Source organism: Bidens hawaiensis, unplaced genomic scaffold (assembly GCF_021521415.1).
Source record: "Bidens hawaiensis isolate Kalapana, Puna unplaced genomic scaffold, B.hawaiensis_p1.1 tig00023874_1, whole genome shotgun sequence".
In the NCBI taxonomy this organism is placed as follows: domain Eukaryota; kingdom Viridiplantae; phylum Streptophyta; class Magnoliopsida; order Asterales; family Asteraceae; genus Bidens; species Bidens hawaiensis.
In genome coordinates this window covers 11,189-25,892 of record NW_027493759.1, presented here as the reverse complement: position 1 = coordinate 25,892, position 14,704 = coordinate 11,189, and the positions used below count along the sequence as shown (strand labels likewise).

Sequence of the window (14,704 nt, the reverse complement as noted above, 5' to 3'; positions counted from 1 at the left end):
AATTAAGACCCCCAAGTCTAAAAAACATTGTATATAGATATATTGTAATGGGTAAACTCAAAGTAATACTGGTGTTGTGGTAGGATTGGTTGTTACTCAAGTATAGGTTACGAGTTCAAAACTTTTAATAAGCAATTTTTTTTTCTTAGCAATTGTCAAGAAAAGGCCCCAAAATCTTGTTTTGATTTAGGCCTTTACATTCGTTGAGCCGGCCCTAATTACATGTTGTCCAAAGTGTAACTCTTTAGATCGTACCTTGATAGCAACATTGAATTAACGATGATCAGACATCTAATGTCTATCAACAACAACATTACACATACAACATATGTTACACATAACCAGCATACATAGCATCCAATACGAAGTACAGTTATTAACGCATAAAATACTAGCATATCAAGCAATACATGGTAAATGCAAAATTATAAACCACACAAATGTTTGTGAATAAGAACCAACAAGTTGATGAGATCCATATACAGTGCCATATGTATGTTCAGCGTCTTGGGGTCAAACCTTTTTATTTCGGGTACATAGATGAAAACCCATATTTTATTTATATCTTCTCCGGTAACTGTATAAAGAAAAACAGGTAATTAAATCATCAAAAACCAAAGGTGTCAGATATCTAATGACTAACATCAAGGAACAAACTTTCTATGATTCAAAGCACTAACCAACATATTTTCCTTAACAAAATATATAGAATGGCATGATAACTAAAAATTGTTTATCACAGGCTATATTAGGGATCGATTGGGTAAACTACTCCAAGCCTTAAATTTTTTTAGCACTCCACGCAGAAACATAAAATCTAATGTTTCTCTTGTTATTTTAGCATAAAGAATAGGATATTAATTTTGCTCATTTGATAACTTGAAAGAGGGAGTGATTAGTAAAAAAAAATAAGAAATAAGAAATAAGTTTAGCATAACCATTGAATAAATACCTCACTCCATGATGTGTGTCGATCTCCATCTACACGATAAAAACATGTTCCAAGTCGGACATTCCATAATAAACTTGTGAGGTGCTGATGATGGAAAATCTGCACCATATTGTTTGAGCTTTGGTAGGTCTTCAAGATGCAGTTTCTTCAAGTTTAGCCAATGCTTTTTGTTGGTTGTATCCGTACACAAAGTCTTAATCTTCTCACAGGACCTAATCTCGATGACCTGGATGTTTGCGAACAATGAACTTGAAGTCACAACATATTCAAGCACTGGGCAGCTTTCCACTTTTAGGTTCTCAAGATTAATCGACTCGTTATTTCCGGTAACAAAATTCTTCAAACTAGTCGCACCAGATATCCATAACGTCTTCAAATCTTTAGGAATCTCAAATTTGTCCTCAGGTAGCTTCAGTTTCGGACACTCCCAGATCTTGAGAATTCGTAAAGATGCGGGCAGCAAACCTCCTAATTCAACCATCTTGTCACAATATTTGATTTCAAGAACTTCAAGATTCTTTGGCAGCCATGATGATGAAAACACCGTTGTTAGTTTTGTACAATTGTCAATATACAAACTCTTAAGATAATCAAAGGTTCCAGAGGCCTTGTTTCCGCCATATATACTCTCTAAACTCTTGTTATTACAAATTCCCAAATCCTCCAAAGGAATATTGAACCCGATATCATCGTTTTCTTTCTGGTGAAAAATGGTGACCATTTCATTACACCTTTCGATCCAACAACCCTTTAACTTAAGGGGCGTTGAGTTATCGAAACCATATGGCAATGCATTGAGTTTACAATCAACCAGAAATACCAAGTCAATATCTTTGATGATATTCTCGATATCCTTTGGGAAATGCTCGAATCCACGAATCTGCAATGACATGCTTTTCTTATATTTAGCGAACGAGCGAGATTGAAAGTAGACATCTCGGAAGACGAGATCATATTTTTGAGGATATGTGTTGTACGCTTGATCACCTTCCACCGTTTTGGGAACTGCACATAGATGGTACGGTCCATTTGTCAAAGGGGTTTTCTCCAAAAACTGAGTGGCATTAAGGAATACCGGAGATTTGTCGTTGTCAGACAGCTTGCAAATGTTCCACTGATCTGGATTGACCTCTTTCGTTGAACTTTCGTTATTGATATTTGGAAACTCGATGTATTCAAGATGAGTGGATGCACGGATAATTTCGTCTGGTATTTCCTTTATTGAACAATCTTTGGCCATGAGCTTTTGAATACCTTTGTAGTTGAAGTTTGGTAAGCTATTGATCATAGATGACCGTGAAAGATCCAAGACTTGAATCTTAATCGATGGATTATCAAGTTTAGGATCTGATGATAACTTACAACCCGCGAGAGAAAGATGAGTTAGGTTGTCGAGTTTTGACATGGATGGTAACTCTTTGATAGATGTGTCAGAAAGATCAAGGATTCTAAGGGTGCTTGTATCCTTTACGAATTCAGCTCCATTTGGTTTCAGTGACTTGACACCCGAAAGATTTAGCTCGTTAAGGCACAAAAACTGTACATCTAGTACAAGATCTTGCAAGTCAATACAATTCGTTAGTAAAAGCCGACTGAGATTACATGGATTAGGAAGAGACGGGAAAGACTGGATCTTTGTTTCTGAAAAGTCAATCTTTTGAAGACGTGACATTGCTGCAAAAGATTTACTTTGTATCTCTCGTAAATCAATGCACTTTGAAGTATCAAGAATCTCTAACTTGGAAGCGGATTCTAGAGATGGCAAAGCTTTTAGTGCACGACATTGTGATAGGACCAATTCACGAAGTTCGGAAAGTTTTGAGAGAGATGGGATTTGTGAAATGGCAGTTTTTGAAAGATTAAGAACTCGAACACAAATCATATCATCAAAGAATCTCGGGTCGATGTCAACAAGTTTCGTTGAACCGGAAAGATCAAGAACCTCAAGTTTTTCAAAGGATGTAATAAATGGAAGTCGTTGTAACTCAAGGCAACTTTTGAGGTAAACATACCGAGGTTTTGAAATATTGGATGGCAATCGATCAATTCCGGTTTTGGACAGGTCAAGGGTTATCAGGGAAGTCAGGCTTTCTAAAGACGAATCATGAAACTCTTCAAAATGCTTAGAACCCGACAGATCAATGGTTTGGAGACTTGACAATGATCTCAAGCCTCGTAGTCGAACTAAATCCGGACATCCCCGGCAGAATAAGTGAGCGAGTTCTTTTCTGTTTTTTAACAAAGGGGTTGTTGGAACGCGGGTTCTGGAAAGATTAAGGGTTTGAAGTTTTTCAAACTTCAGGAAGTTTTTATCAAGAGTTTCCAGTGAGATGTTACCTGAGAGATCAACAACAATGAGTTTTCCAAGCTTTGAAATGCTCTCGAGCTTCTTTAACCGAGGACAATCTTTAACTATCAGCCATTGTATGTTTTGAAGATTGTAAATGGCCTGAGGTAACGATGCGATTTGCAGACCCGAGAGATGGAGACTTTTGAGTTGAAACATGTTTTTAAAGAAGCCGGAGTTCAACCGTCTAAGCGTTAGGCCTCCGGATATTTCAAGAACCTCCAAAGCTTTTAAGCTGACCTTTGCCTCCTGCAAATACTCACATCCTCTAAGCACTAAAACACGAAGCCTTTCCCTTTCTTCCAACTCGTGTGGTAATTTAGTGATCGTTGGATAAAACAAACCAAAAACTTTCAAATTCTCCTCAGATTTAATGAAATGGGTGATTTCCGACTCACGAAAACTTGTTCCATCCAGCAATAAAGTTGCACGATCCTTATCGGATGATTTATCATCTTTTCCTGATGATTTATCATCTGATGCATCCACTTTCTTCCGTCGTTTTGTTTTCAACTTTCCATTATTATGTGTGATGCTCCCAAATCCCTCTTCCTCGGAAGTAATCACTGTCGCGAAACCAAGATTGGGGTTTTGGTCAACGGACTCGGACTGGTACAAATCACGGACATCAATAAGTGAATGATCCATGAAAACATAACCACCCTCTTGCAGTTTAAGCACCCCACAATCAATAAGCTGCATCACAACATTATGACCCTTTTGGTACAACGTTGTCATGCGACCAACACCGAGGTATCCTTCCAAAATCCAGTAAGTTATCAACTCACTGTAATGAACATATCCAGAATCACGATAGAAATGGGGCCCACACCACCTTAAATCTTTCAAAACACCGATCGGTAACACATCATGCATTTTGCATAATAACTTGCTTAAATTGTAAGGTTCAGTTGCTTGACTTGCTTCTAACAACTCTTTCTCTATGAATGACACCCCAGATGCATCTGAGCAAAAGTAATTCAAAACTTTTGCTATCAAGATAACAGTTTTAGCTGGCAAATCAACCTTAAACTTATCAATGAACTCCATGCCTAAACTTTCGACCTTTTTGCTTGGTTGAGGTTCAAGATTTTCTTTCAATATCTTGCAGGAAGCCTCTCTAGACAAAGCTTTAATCTCAAACGTATTTTCACCAGAATAACCGTCATCTTCTCTCTTGTTATCAGAGATTAAAAGAGTTTTCAACATTAAATGAGAAAGAAACATTTGCTTCCACAATGACCAAAACTTTGTTTCGGTTTCGGTTTCGGTTTTGGTTTTGCGATCGGGAAGACCATCAATAATAACAAGAGTTTCGTGTCCATTAATTTTCTTCTGTATGTCTTCAGTCAACTTTTTCATGTTGACCCCCTCATCATAGTCATCTTGTACATAAATGTTTTCCTCCTCAACCTCCCACTCCTCGTTCGCTCGAATTAAGAATAATTGTCGACCAATACTCATGCAGAGGGAGTCTTGTGTATACTCCCTGCACATAAACACCCAGAGTGTGAAATCAAACACTCCATCTTTAATGGCACGCTTACTTATTTTCTTTGCCATTTGTGTTTTCCCGACTCCAGGAAACCCATAAAGATTCAGTTTCTCATGTTTCTTTAGGCTTTCATATATTTCCGCCATCTGAGAATTTAAATTAACACATGAATTTGATTAAAATCATGATGTTCCATGAAACCATCTACATTAAAAAGACCAAAATACCTAAAATCGTGTCTACTCAGTGTCGCGGAAAATACATACGTTCATTAACTTCAAAATCCACCCGGTAAGTAAATTCAAAAACACGAAAATACATTACCCATATCTTCACCACATTTTTCATTTTCAACCAATAATTTCTCTATGTATTTACATTTTATACCAAAAAATATATGGGTTCACCACTATGCACTATCCTATGCGCTCTTGACTTAAACCGGCCACCCAAAAGATAACCAAAACCAAGAGCTAACCAATAAGTAAAAAAGGAACATGTGAAAAAAATGGACGAGGCTAAAAAGGGTGAAAAGCCAAACCCGAAAAATGGCTTAGAGGGGATGTTGTAACTAGCAAAATCAATGTTTTTTAAAAAGGCCAGTTATTGAACCGGTTGCTTATAATTAGTTATAAATGGTTTGTTGGTTGAATAAGTTAGATAGGTCAATTCGATTTGAAAACGGAGGACACAATAACTAATTTAATGTTTTAAAAATATTAAAACTATAAAAATAAATATAAGTATATACAAATTTAATAAAATAACAAAACCTTTGATAATATAGTATACCAAAAAAATTGTATAACAATTGGGAAATTACAAATTTATATCATAGATAGAAAACATAAAAAGTTGAAATAGTTTTAAGATGTAATAAAGAAAATAAAATACAGTTAATTAAGAAAAGGTATGTGGAAATAGAGAAGTTATGAGGAAGCTGTGAATGCTGCATAAAAACTAAAATGAAAGCAAAGTCGGAAAAAAAAAGTAGAATAGGTAAGAAGCGAATAAAGAAAGGATCAAGTAGAAGAGACAATTATCGCTAACTGAGTATCTGGTCAAACCATTGACCCCGGTTACGGGTTCAACCGCAACCGAATCGGCATAATGGACAGACAGTTCCCGGTCCAGATTTCTAAACCATGTGCAAAATGGTATGGAAATTGGAATACATATCATTTTTGGCATTCAATAATAAATGTGCTTTTGACGCAGGTAACTTGAACTCTTCATATAAAAAGTGTAAATAAGTTACAGTTTGAGTTCGGTTTAACTTAAGAAAAATGGCATGGCTTTGTTTAACTTTTTATGTTCATAAAATTTGTGATTTGATGTCATTGCTTAAAAGTGTTTGGTATTTTACCAAATTTTAAAAATTAAAAGAAAAGTATGTGTTGTGTATTTTAACAAATTTGTTTCTTGGTGAACCACCAAAATTTGTGTCAGCTAGAGATTAATTTATCATAATGAGATGATTTTCAGGTTCATTTCGTGATTGGATTCATATCAAATTCTAGTTTGTTTTGTGTTTGAGTTCGTATTTAATTTTGCACTTTGTGTCATATTTGGTTCATATCAAATTCCACTTTGTGTTGGTTCGAAAAAACAAATAACAAACTATAATACACAAACCTGAAATGCCTCAAAATTTTTGTATCTTACGAATCCTATGTATGACTTTCTCGTATTGAAGATGCATGTACACATTTAAATTCTGAAACGCCTTTAAAATTTTCTCGTTTGAAAGATGCACGGGTGGATTAAGTGGGTGCTAAAAGGGGGAAAAAGACCTCACTTAAATTTAGCTAACACACATAAAAGAGTTAACCTCGGTTTCACTTCATGTGTTTTGGTAATTTTAATTAGTTCAGTCTAAAACTAAAATCTTTAACCATTTGTGTCACTATGGTCAAACGACAGTGGCCAATTCAAAACTTAGCTCAATAGTTTAGGCGTTTTCTTTAATGCCAAGAGTAAGAAGATGAAAATCTTAGGAGTTTGAAAAGTAGAAAAGAAAAATAGGAAAAATAGCAACGATAAAGATACAAGAGCATTCACATTTAATCTCTCTAATCATATTTTTAAATTAGAGAAAATACCAAAAAATATCTTTACATTCTACTCTATCCCCATCCTCAATAGCATTCACATGCCTATTTTTTTTATTTTTTTTATAAGTGGTTGTTAGTGAAAGGAATAATATATATATATATATATATATATATATAATAAATATAAAATAAAGAAATATTAATTAATCGAACTGAGATAACTATAAAAAATGAGATGTATGAAACTTTTAAAAGTTAAATTATAGGATTATAAATGAAGGATTGGATGCGAATACTTAAAAGGCTAGCCACAAATCAATTGAATAGTTAGTGAATTTTGATTTGGTTCTTTAACTCCGATAAGTAACTTTGAGAACCCAAGTTTATTTTAATCCCCTATATTAAAATCAACGAGATAGCAAAACCCTGACGTGTTGCGGTGGTGTGACGATGCGAATTTGGTCGGCATTAGTTAGGTTCATAATGGTAACAACAATAAACCCAAAATAGTAAACATACAGCCATATCGCAGGGGTTCTACCAACTGATAACCCATCAGCGTCGAAAGTAAACCATAAAATAAATTAGTACACGCCCAAATACAATAAATTAACATATTTAAAAATAACCATAAAACTAACATATTTAATACAAAAAAAAAAAAACTCATGGTGAACATAAAGAAAACAAACCACGAGTATTGTGGTGGTGAACCGACACGAATTTAATTAGTATAGACCAATGCTTTAAAACCAATACGAACCGTCCGATTAAACCAGTTACACTGGATTCCGGACAGACACCCATTACATCTAGCCCGACATTTTAGGGCGGTTTGCTAGAGATACGAACAGCTGTTATTTTTTAAATATTGATGGTCGGGTATTTTGTTCATATATTAGTATGTTAATTGTACAGTTTTAGTTGACTGTACGAACAATGGTACTTCATATGTGTTTATTATGTTACAGGTCACAGGTTGCTAATGTGGATAAATTGGACTTGTACAAGCACGGGATGAAGGTCCGGATGATCGGTGCGCCAAACGATGAAGACGGAAAAATTGATGCTTAAGAGTCCCGTTGTGCTACGTGAACGAGTTGAAAAGAGTCCGTCGCGATACGAGATAGACCAGTTTATGGGATTCTTTTGAGGGAGCAACTAATGAGGACACGTTGAAACAGTGGTGTTAGGCAATTTGTTTATTGTTGACTTTTGCCAGTGCGATACTCGACCATTTGTAAAAACGGGAAATTAGGGTTTTGTTTTTAACTTTCATTTGATGACCTCTACTCATCTATCACGCTCTCCAATAGTTTTGGGAGCCTAAAGGTGATTTCTAACCCTTCCAATCACCGAGAAATCATTCCTAATGGCATTTATCACCAGAATTGAAGATATATTGATGAAGATGAGTGACTAGTCTCCTCGAATCATTCCCGAGATGTAGAGTAACCTTTCAATATTTCTCATGTTTTAGAACTTAACTATTTATAATTATTGATTTAATGATCTATGAGCATTGATGTTTGGTATTGTTGAGCATCGGTCCGTTTGAGTTTATTTCAATCAGAACGATTAGTATGTCAATTGTTATGATACGTGTCTCATAGGGTTTTACTGATTAGTGTGAGTGTGATAAAGCACACATTTTTCCTTAATTGAGTCACGCTGGCAAGTAACCTTTGGTTACCACTGTCGTCAGTGGCAAAGCTTGGACTAAGACACGAGGGGGGAAGGACTCAAAATGTATACAAAAATTCACAAACGATGGGGGGGGGACTCAAATTTTCGGCCGAAAACGCCTAAATTTATACTGTGCATAAAAAATTCGGATGAAAACGGGTAAATTTACACCACTAGGCTTAAAAACCGGGGGGGGGGGGGGGGGGGCTTGGCCCCCCGACCCTAAGTAAGTTTCGCCGGTGACTGTTGTGTGCTTACATTTGTTGATGCCTAATATTTGATTAGTCGGTTAACCGGATTCATTTGTTGATAAATTGTTGTTCAATGACATGAGATTGTTGTTAGTTGCATGCTTGAACCTCGAGTGTGATTAGCCTTTTAATTGAACTGTTTATAACTTGTTAAGTGATCATTTATTTAAAACTTACAAAATTGCTAGTGTGATCAACACTTCAAATTGTCATTTCATAATGTTAGGAATCAGTTGCACTTTACACTGATACGCATACTCTTCGTGGTTCGATTTTACTTACCCTAACTAGTTTAAGGTGATTAGGACACCGAGTTATTCTTACTTTTGCTTAGACCACGACAATCTAGATCAAATACCGATTTAAATAGACAAACTGGTTTTATGCCCATGACTTTTGATAATTTTTACGACCCATATTTTTTTAAAATGATTTAAAACCTAGCGGATAAAAATGAAATAAATGCTTTTAGATTATTTTATTTAAAAAAATCTTTGTTTAAAATTCAAGTATTTTTAGATTAAAAAAAAAACAAGTCCTAGAAAAGAAAAGTATAACTCTTTCCTTCAAATCCATATCCCACGGAATTTCCTTAGGGCGTGTTCGTTTCACGGAATAGAATTGGAATTGGAATTTGCATAGGATTTGGAATCGGAGGGAATAGGATTTGGAATCTGAACATTCCAATAGGAATTGGAATTTGAAGAAATCGAAATCCAATTCCATTCTTGGTGTGTTCGTTTGACAAAGGAATTGGAATTGAGATTTTTTTTTTACGAGAATAACGGCAGAAACATTTTAGTTTTTTTATTTTTTATTTATATTTTATGTTATGATTTTTTTATGATTTTTTTAAGGGTTTTCTATTAAGATAAAAAAAACCCCTCAAAAAAATATTCAAAAATAATAATAATAAAATTATAACTCAAAATATAAATCGAAACAAAAAAAGTAAAAAAACCAAAGTATTTTATTTGTTGTTCTCGTTAAAAAAAAGAAAAAAAAAAGAAAAACTCGAGAAAAGATTCCAACGAATTCACTTGAAATCCTCAATATTTTGGAAGGATTTAGAATCCCATCATTTAAAGGAATTGAATTTCAATTCCAATTCCAATTCCAATTCCAATTCCAATTCCTTGACAACCGAACGCATCAAAAGGAAATTAAGATTCCAATTCCAACGAAACGAACACGCCATGTCATGGGATTTTAATTCCAATTCCTTTGAATTCTCACGAATTCTGTGAAACGAACGCGCCCTTAGGATAACAAATTCCGACAGGATCTTAATACAAAATTTCTTATTTAAGTTCAATACTTCATTCATACAAGAGAGGGTTAGTTTTCTACCAAACTGTGAGCACATTTAGTTTAACGAGTTTTGTTCGTCGACTAGGCACGTAGGTAAGCCGTTTAACTCATTAATTTATCATGTTAGAGTTCTAAAATGTGTATTTTATAACAACTTAAGTGATTGGGGATTGTTTCAAAAAAAATAAAAATAACACGTTACTTTAGAATTAGAAATATTAATATGTAAAAATATGTTAAGTTTTTTATGGTAAACTTGGTTATGTTCTTGTAAACTCATGAATAAGCGCATCATATTTGGTTCATACGTGTGATATAATTTTCAAATAAATGTAATATTTTTTTGTCTGTGTCAGAATTGACCCTCCAACACACGACACGACATGAGTAGCAAGTAGCAACCCAATTAAAAATTAAGGATTTGCATAAATTTACGAAAGAATATGGTAGTATAGTTATATATATATATAATACGATCCTTCCTAAATTATTTTTGTGTTCTCAAAACTTTCAATTTTACCATTTAACTATAAACATTGTATATTTTGACCTATTTAGTTATCTTTTAATTTTATTTTTCTAAAATAATTTTCTTCGATAAGTTTTTAAAAAATTTTAAATGCTCAACTATGTATAGTTTCTCCGCATTACAATATAAAATTTATTGAAAACGAATTTGTACTAAGTAAAAGTACTTTTTGGTACAAAAAACTAAGGATCGACATTTTTTATGTAGTATTGGTATTGCATCAATACTTACCGAAAAAACATTCTGCTAACTTTATTGATTTATATGATTTTTGCGTCCGTTAAGACTCTGTTTCAGTACTTTTCGATATTTCTGCGCTATGGTAGCACGTACCGGTGTTGTACTGCCATCAGTACCATTTTGATTTATGTTTTTACTTATTTTCGGTTTTGGTTTTTTGATACGATACCAATCTCAGAATTGTATTCACAATAATGATATTCTTGTATCAGCTGAATATAGTTATGCACTTTGACTATCTACACCGATGAAAACAATTTTTTTTTAATTTAATGCTTATGTTTACTGAATATTTTCTTTTTGGTAATCCTTTTGAAATTGCTATAGTTCTGTTAATTATTATTTTGTTGATGAAAGCTTAGACTACTTCTCCACGACAATGCACGGGTGAAATTTACTAATTATTAATATAAATAGTGAAACTTAATGTATTAAGAAATGTATTAAATGGGTTTGCCAATAAAATGTAGTTTCTATCTAAAAGCTCACTTTGTGTAACATGATCTTGTTATCGATAATTGTTTGGATAATATATCACATGTGCTCCTAAGTCCTGACAGCTAAGACTACAACTAATGTATAGTCACCTTGACACGACTATATGAGACATCGGTGACATTTGTAAGAATTTAAAAGTGAAATAACCTGAGGTTTCGTGGTTTTTGATTCGGCCATTCTTGAGTCTCCAAAATACAAAGCTACAAATTGCAGAATATCGAGTCAAAAGCTTGTATACATATTTCATAGAATTCATAGGCTACAAGTAAAAAACAAATGGGTCCCTAAATCAATATTTAATGGATTTGACAAACAAATTTGGCTTTAAAACTAATTATAGTCTTTTATCAAAAAAATGTGTGTGCATATACATAAATTCAAAAAGCTTTGGCCCCCTCGAAAGTATGGGCCAATGGACGGTCATGCACTTTGCCCTTGACCCCGCTAAGAAGGTACCTTTGCAATATTTAAAATAAAGAAAACAAAATCTTTGTATTTACACTTAAAATGTAATTGTTAACGAAACTGTAGATTTTTAAGTGAGGAAAGAATATGATTAATTTGTTTTTACGTTCATTAGCTTGTGAGTTAAACTAAAATCAAAAAATAAAATCAAACTAAGAAAACAACCGTCCCCAGATCACTCTCTAGTTCCGCCCATAAATGTGACCAAAAAATAAAATCAAACTATTGAAAACTAAGAAATTATATTCTAGATGAAACTTTAGTAACATTATAAGAGCTTATTAGAAAATACCTTTGATTTCACAGTTTGGCTTTAGATGGTTTAAGCTGTGAGTGTACAAAGAAAATGCAGTTTGGGGAGTATTTATAGGGCAATGTTATGATGCCAAAGTGACCAGGAGACAAGCTTTTGTGAAGAGTATACAAGTGTGGGGAAATAACTTCTTTGCTTGCAAAGAAAAAGTAACAGAACCAAATGAATAATTAGTTTACAACGTGAATTATAAGTTTAAATCCGACCCCAACCGGGTTTTACCGTAGCAGGCCTTTCGGTGACAGGTTTTATTGGAACAGTGGATGGTGCCCAACGCTGGCTGCGATTACGGGCGTATGAGGTCGGCTTTTGCGATTAGATTACCCTGGATAACTGGACTTGGTACGTTGTTCGTTGATAAAAAAAAATCGTGAATCATATGTTGTAGCTTTTTCCCTTTGTGGAAAAGCTTAGGGATAACTTGGGATGCCAGTAAATTAACAATGCTGCATATATTTCGTATTTGCTTGGAAGTTGTATGTTGTGGAGTAGTTGATGTACCTTGTGTGGGGTTCACTTGTACTTTGTAAAACGAATGAATGATTGTAGGAAGTAAGGAATAACTTGTATTTGTAAGTTTTGAACAATACTAGAAAACGGTTTTTAGTTGTAACAAATGCATAAAGGGTTGTATTACATACAATGAGTGTGAGGGTTTGGACTCGTTAAATACCGTTTAAACCGCCCGGGCCGTATAAACCGAGTTAAATCAGCTCGGTTAGTAGTGAATGATTATGTTTATTGTTTACGATTTGGAAAATCAGGTTTTACGTTTTACAGGTAGAAACCATCCGCCAAAACCAAAAAACCAAAATATTAAAAGAAGAAATTTAATCTATATAATTTAGTGAAAAAATAAATATTCACGTTAATCAAACACATATAAAGCGTACGGAAAGGTTAAAATATAAAGGGACAAAAATGAGAAACACATATAAAGCGTACGGAAAGGTTAAAATATAAAGGGACAAAAATGAGAAGTGTGAGAAGGATTTATGACCATACAAAAAATCCTTTAAAAAAATTCTCAAAAATTAATTAAAAAAATCATAACTCAAAATATAAATAAAAAACGAAAAAATTAAAAAAAACAAAAATGTTTCCCTCGTCATTCTCGTTCCGAAAAAAAAACGCCGAAAAGACACAATGCAGAGACAAAAGACACAATGACAAAAATGAACAAAAGACACAATTCTAACTAAAAAAGACACAATAAATCGTAAAATATAACATAATGCCGAACAAAATATAACACAATATTGAATAATAGAACACAATATCAAGAAAAAAGACACAACCAACGACGAAAATAAACGCAAAACACAATGATAAACAAAAATACACAATGATCTTTTTCCCTCAACATTGTGTGTGGTTTTTTCTTATTTATTTTTTAAGAAAAAGGAAGACGGTGGAAAAATTTTTATGTTTTTACTTTTTTTGTTTTTTATTATATTTTGAGTTATGAGTTTTTATTTTATTTAAAAAAAAAAATTTGAAGGGTTTTAATTGTGTAGCTATAAATCATTCTTATCCTTCTCAATTTTGTACCCCTTTGTAGAATAACTTAACCCATAAAGAGTATAAGTATTTTTAATTAAAATATAAGTTATTCGTTTAACCAATTTCTTGTGATTAAATTTTAATCACTTCTTTTTTTCAAAAATCCTTTAATATGCTAGAGGTGAAATGTGATTTTTTTTTTATTAAACTTACCATTTACTAAATTATCGAAGATCTAATGGTCGGCACAATTCCTTGTTATAAAAAAAATAAATAATAATAAAAACAAAAAGAACCGGTCCAACCGTCAAAAACCTAATCGATTTGTTGTAGTGGTGGGTCCAGTTAATTCAATTTTGTTTTACCAAAGACGAAAATTTCTTGTTGATTCGGTTTACAATTATTAATAACTATGATGCAATGATCTTTTAGTTGTAAAATCAAATAAACTAATAATTGGATTTAAAATCAAGAAAACACACTAACAAAACATACAAACATTGGATCAGATAATTGTTTCATATAAGTGTCGAGACTTGAAATCAAGACTGATTTAGCTAGACATGATGGCTAAATCATTCGTCCCGAATGATACACAAAACATAAAATACAAATTTACAAAACAGAATTAAATCCATAATAAAAGACAAAATGGCAAAAGACGTCATTTACGTTTGGCCCGATTTTCATTAGACGTCTTTTAATGAAAGAAATAGCAAAAGACATATATCATGTTTCAAACTCATTTCATGTCACGTCCTTTGGCACTAACCCAGTTAAATTTTTTTTTGTTAAATCTGGTCATGTGCCTTGCACACGAGGGTAAATTCGTCTTTCTAGTCGTTAAGGGACTATTTGTGTAGATTATTTAAAGTTTGAGCCATGATAAAAAATATACAAAACATACTCTCTCTCTCTCTCCTTTCTTCTACCTTGTTTTCAACCTAATCAAACCCTAAGACACAAATCCAAATTCCCCCTAATTTATTACAATTAAAGATCCAACTAGTCCCCAAATCAAACACACAACTTCCAAACAATTAACCATTCGATTTATACA

At 33.4% G+C, this 14,704-nt stretch overlaps 1 protein-coding gene across 1 annotated transcript; it reads right to left on the bottom strand.

Annotated features, from left to right (window-relative positions):
- Positions 1-953: 953 nt before the first annotated feature.
- LOC143568290 (putative disease resistance protein At4g19050) lies at positions 954-11,617 on the bottom strand. Its single transcript, XM_077054478.1, has 2 exons — positions 11,511-11,617; positions 954-4,940 (listed from the first exon to the last, which is right to left on the bottom strand). Exons 1-2 carry the CDS (start codon positions 11,538-11,540, stop codon positions 954-956), a joined length of 4,017 nt encoding a protein of 1,338 aa, XP_076910593.1. The 5' UTR covers positions 11,541-11,617.
- Positions 11,618-14,704: the final 3,087 nt, after the last annotated feature.

Coding starts and splice junctions, on each gene's coding strand:
- LOC143568290 (XM_077054478.1), bottom strand. CDS start 11,540: ATGGCCGAATCAAAAACCACGAAACCTCAG. Junction 4,941..11,510: donor CAAAAACCACGAAACCTCAG/GTTATTTCACTT, acceptor TTAAATTCTCAG/ATGGCGGAAATATATGAAAG.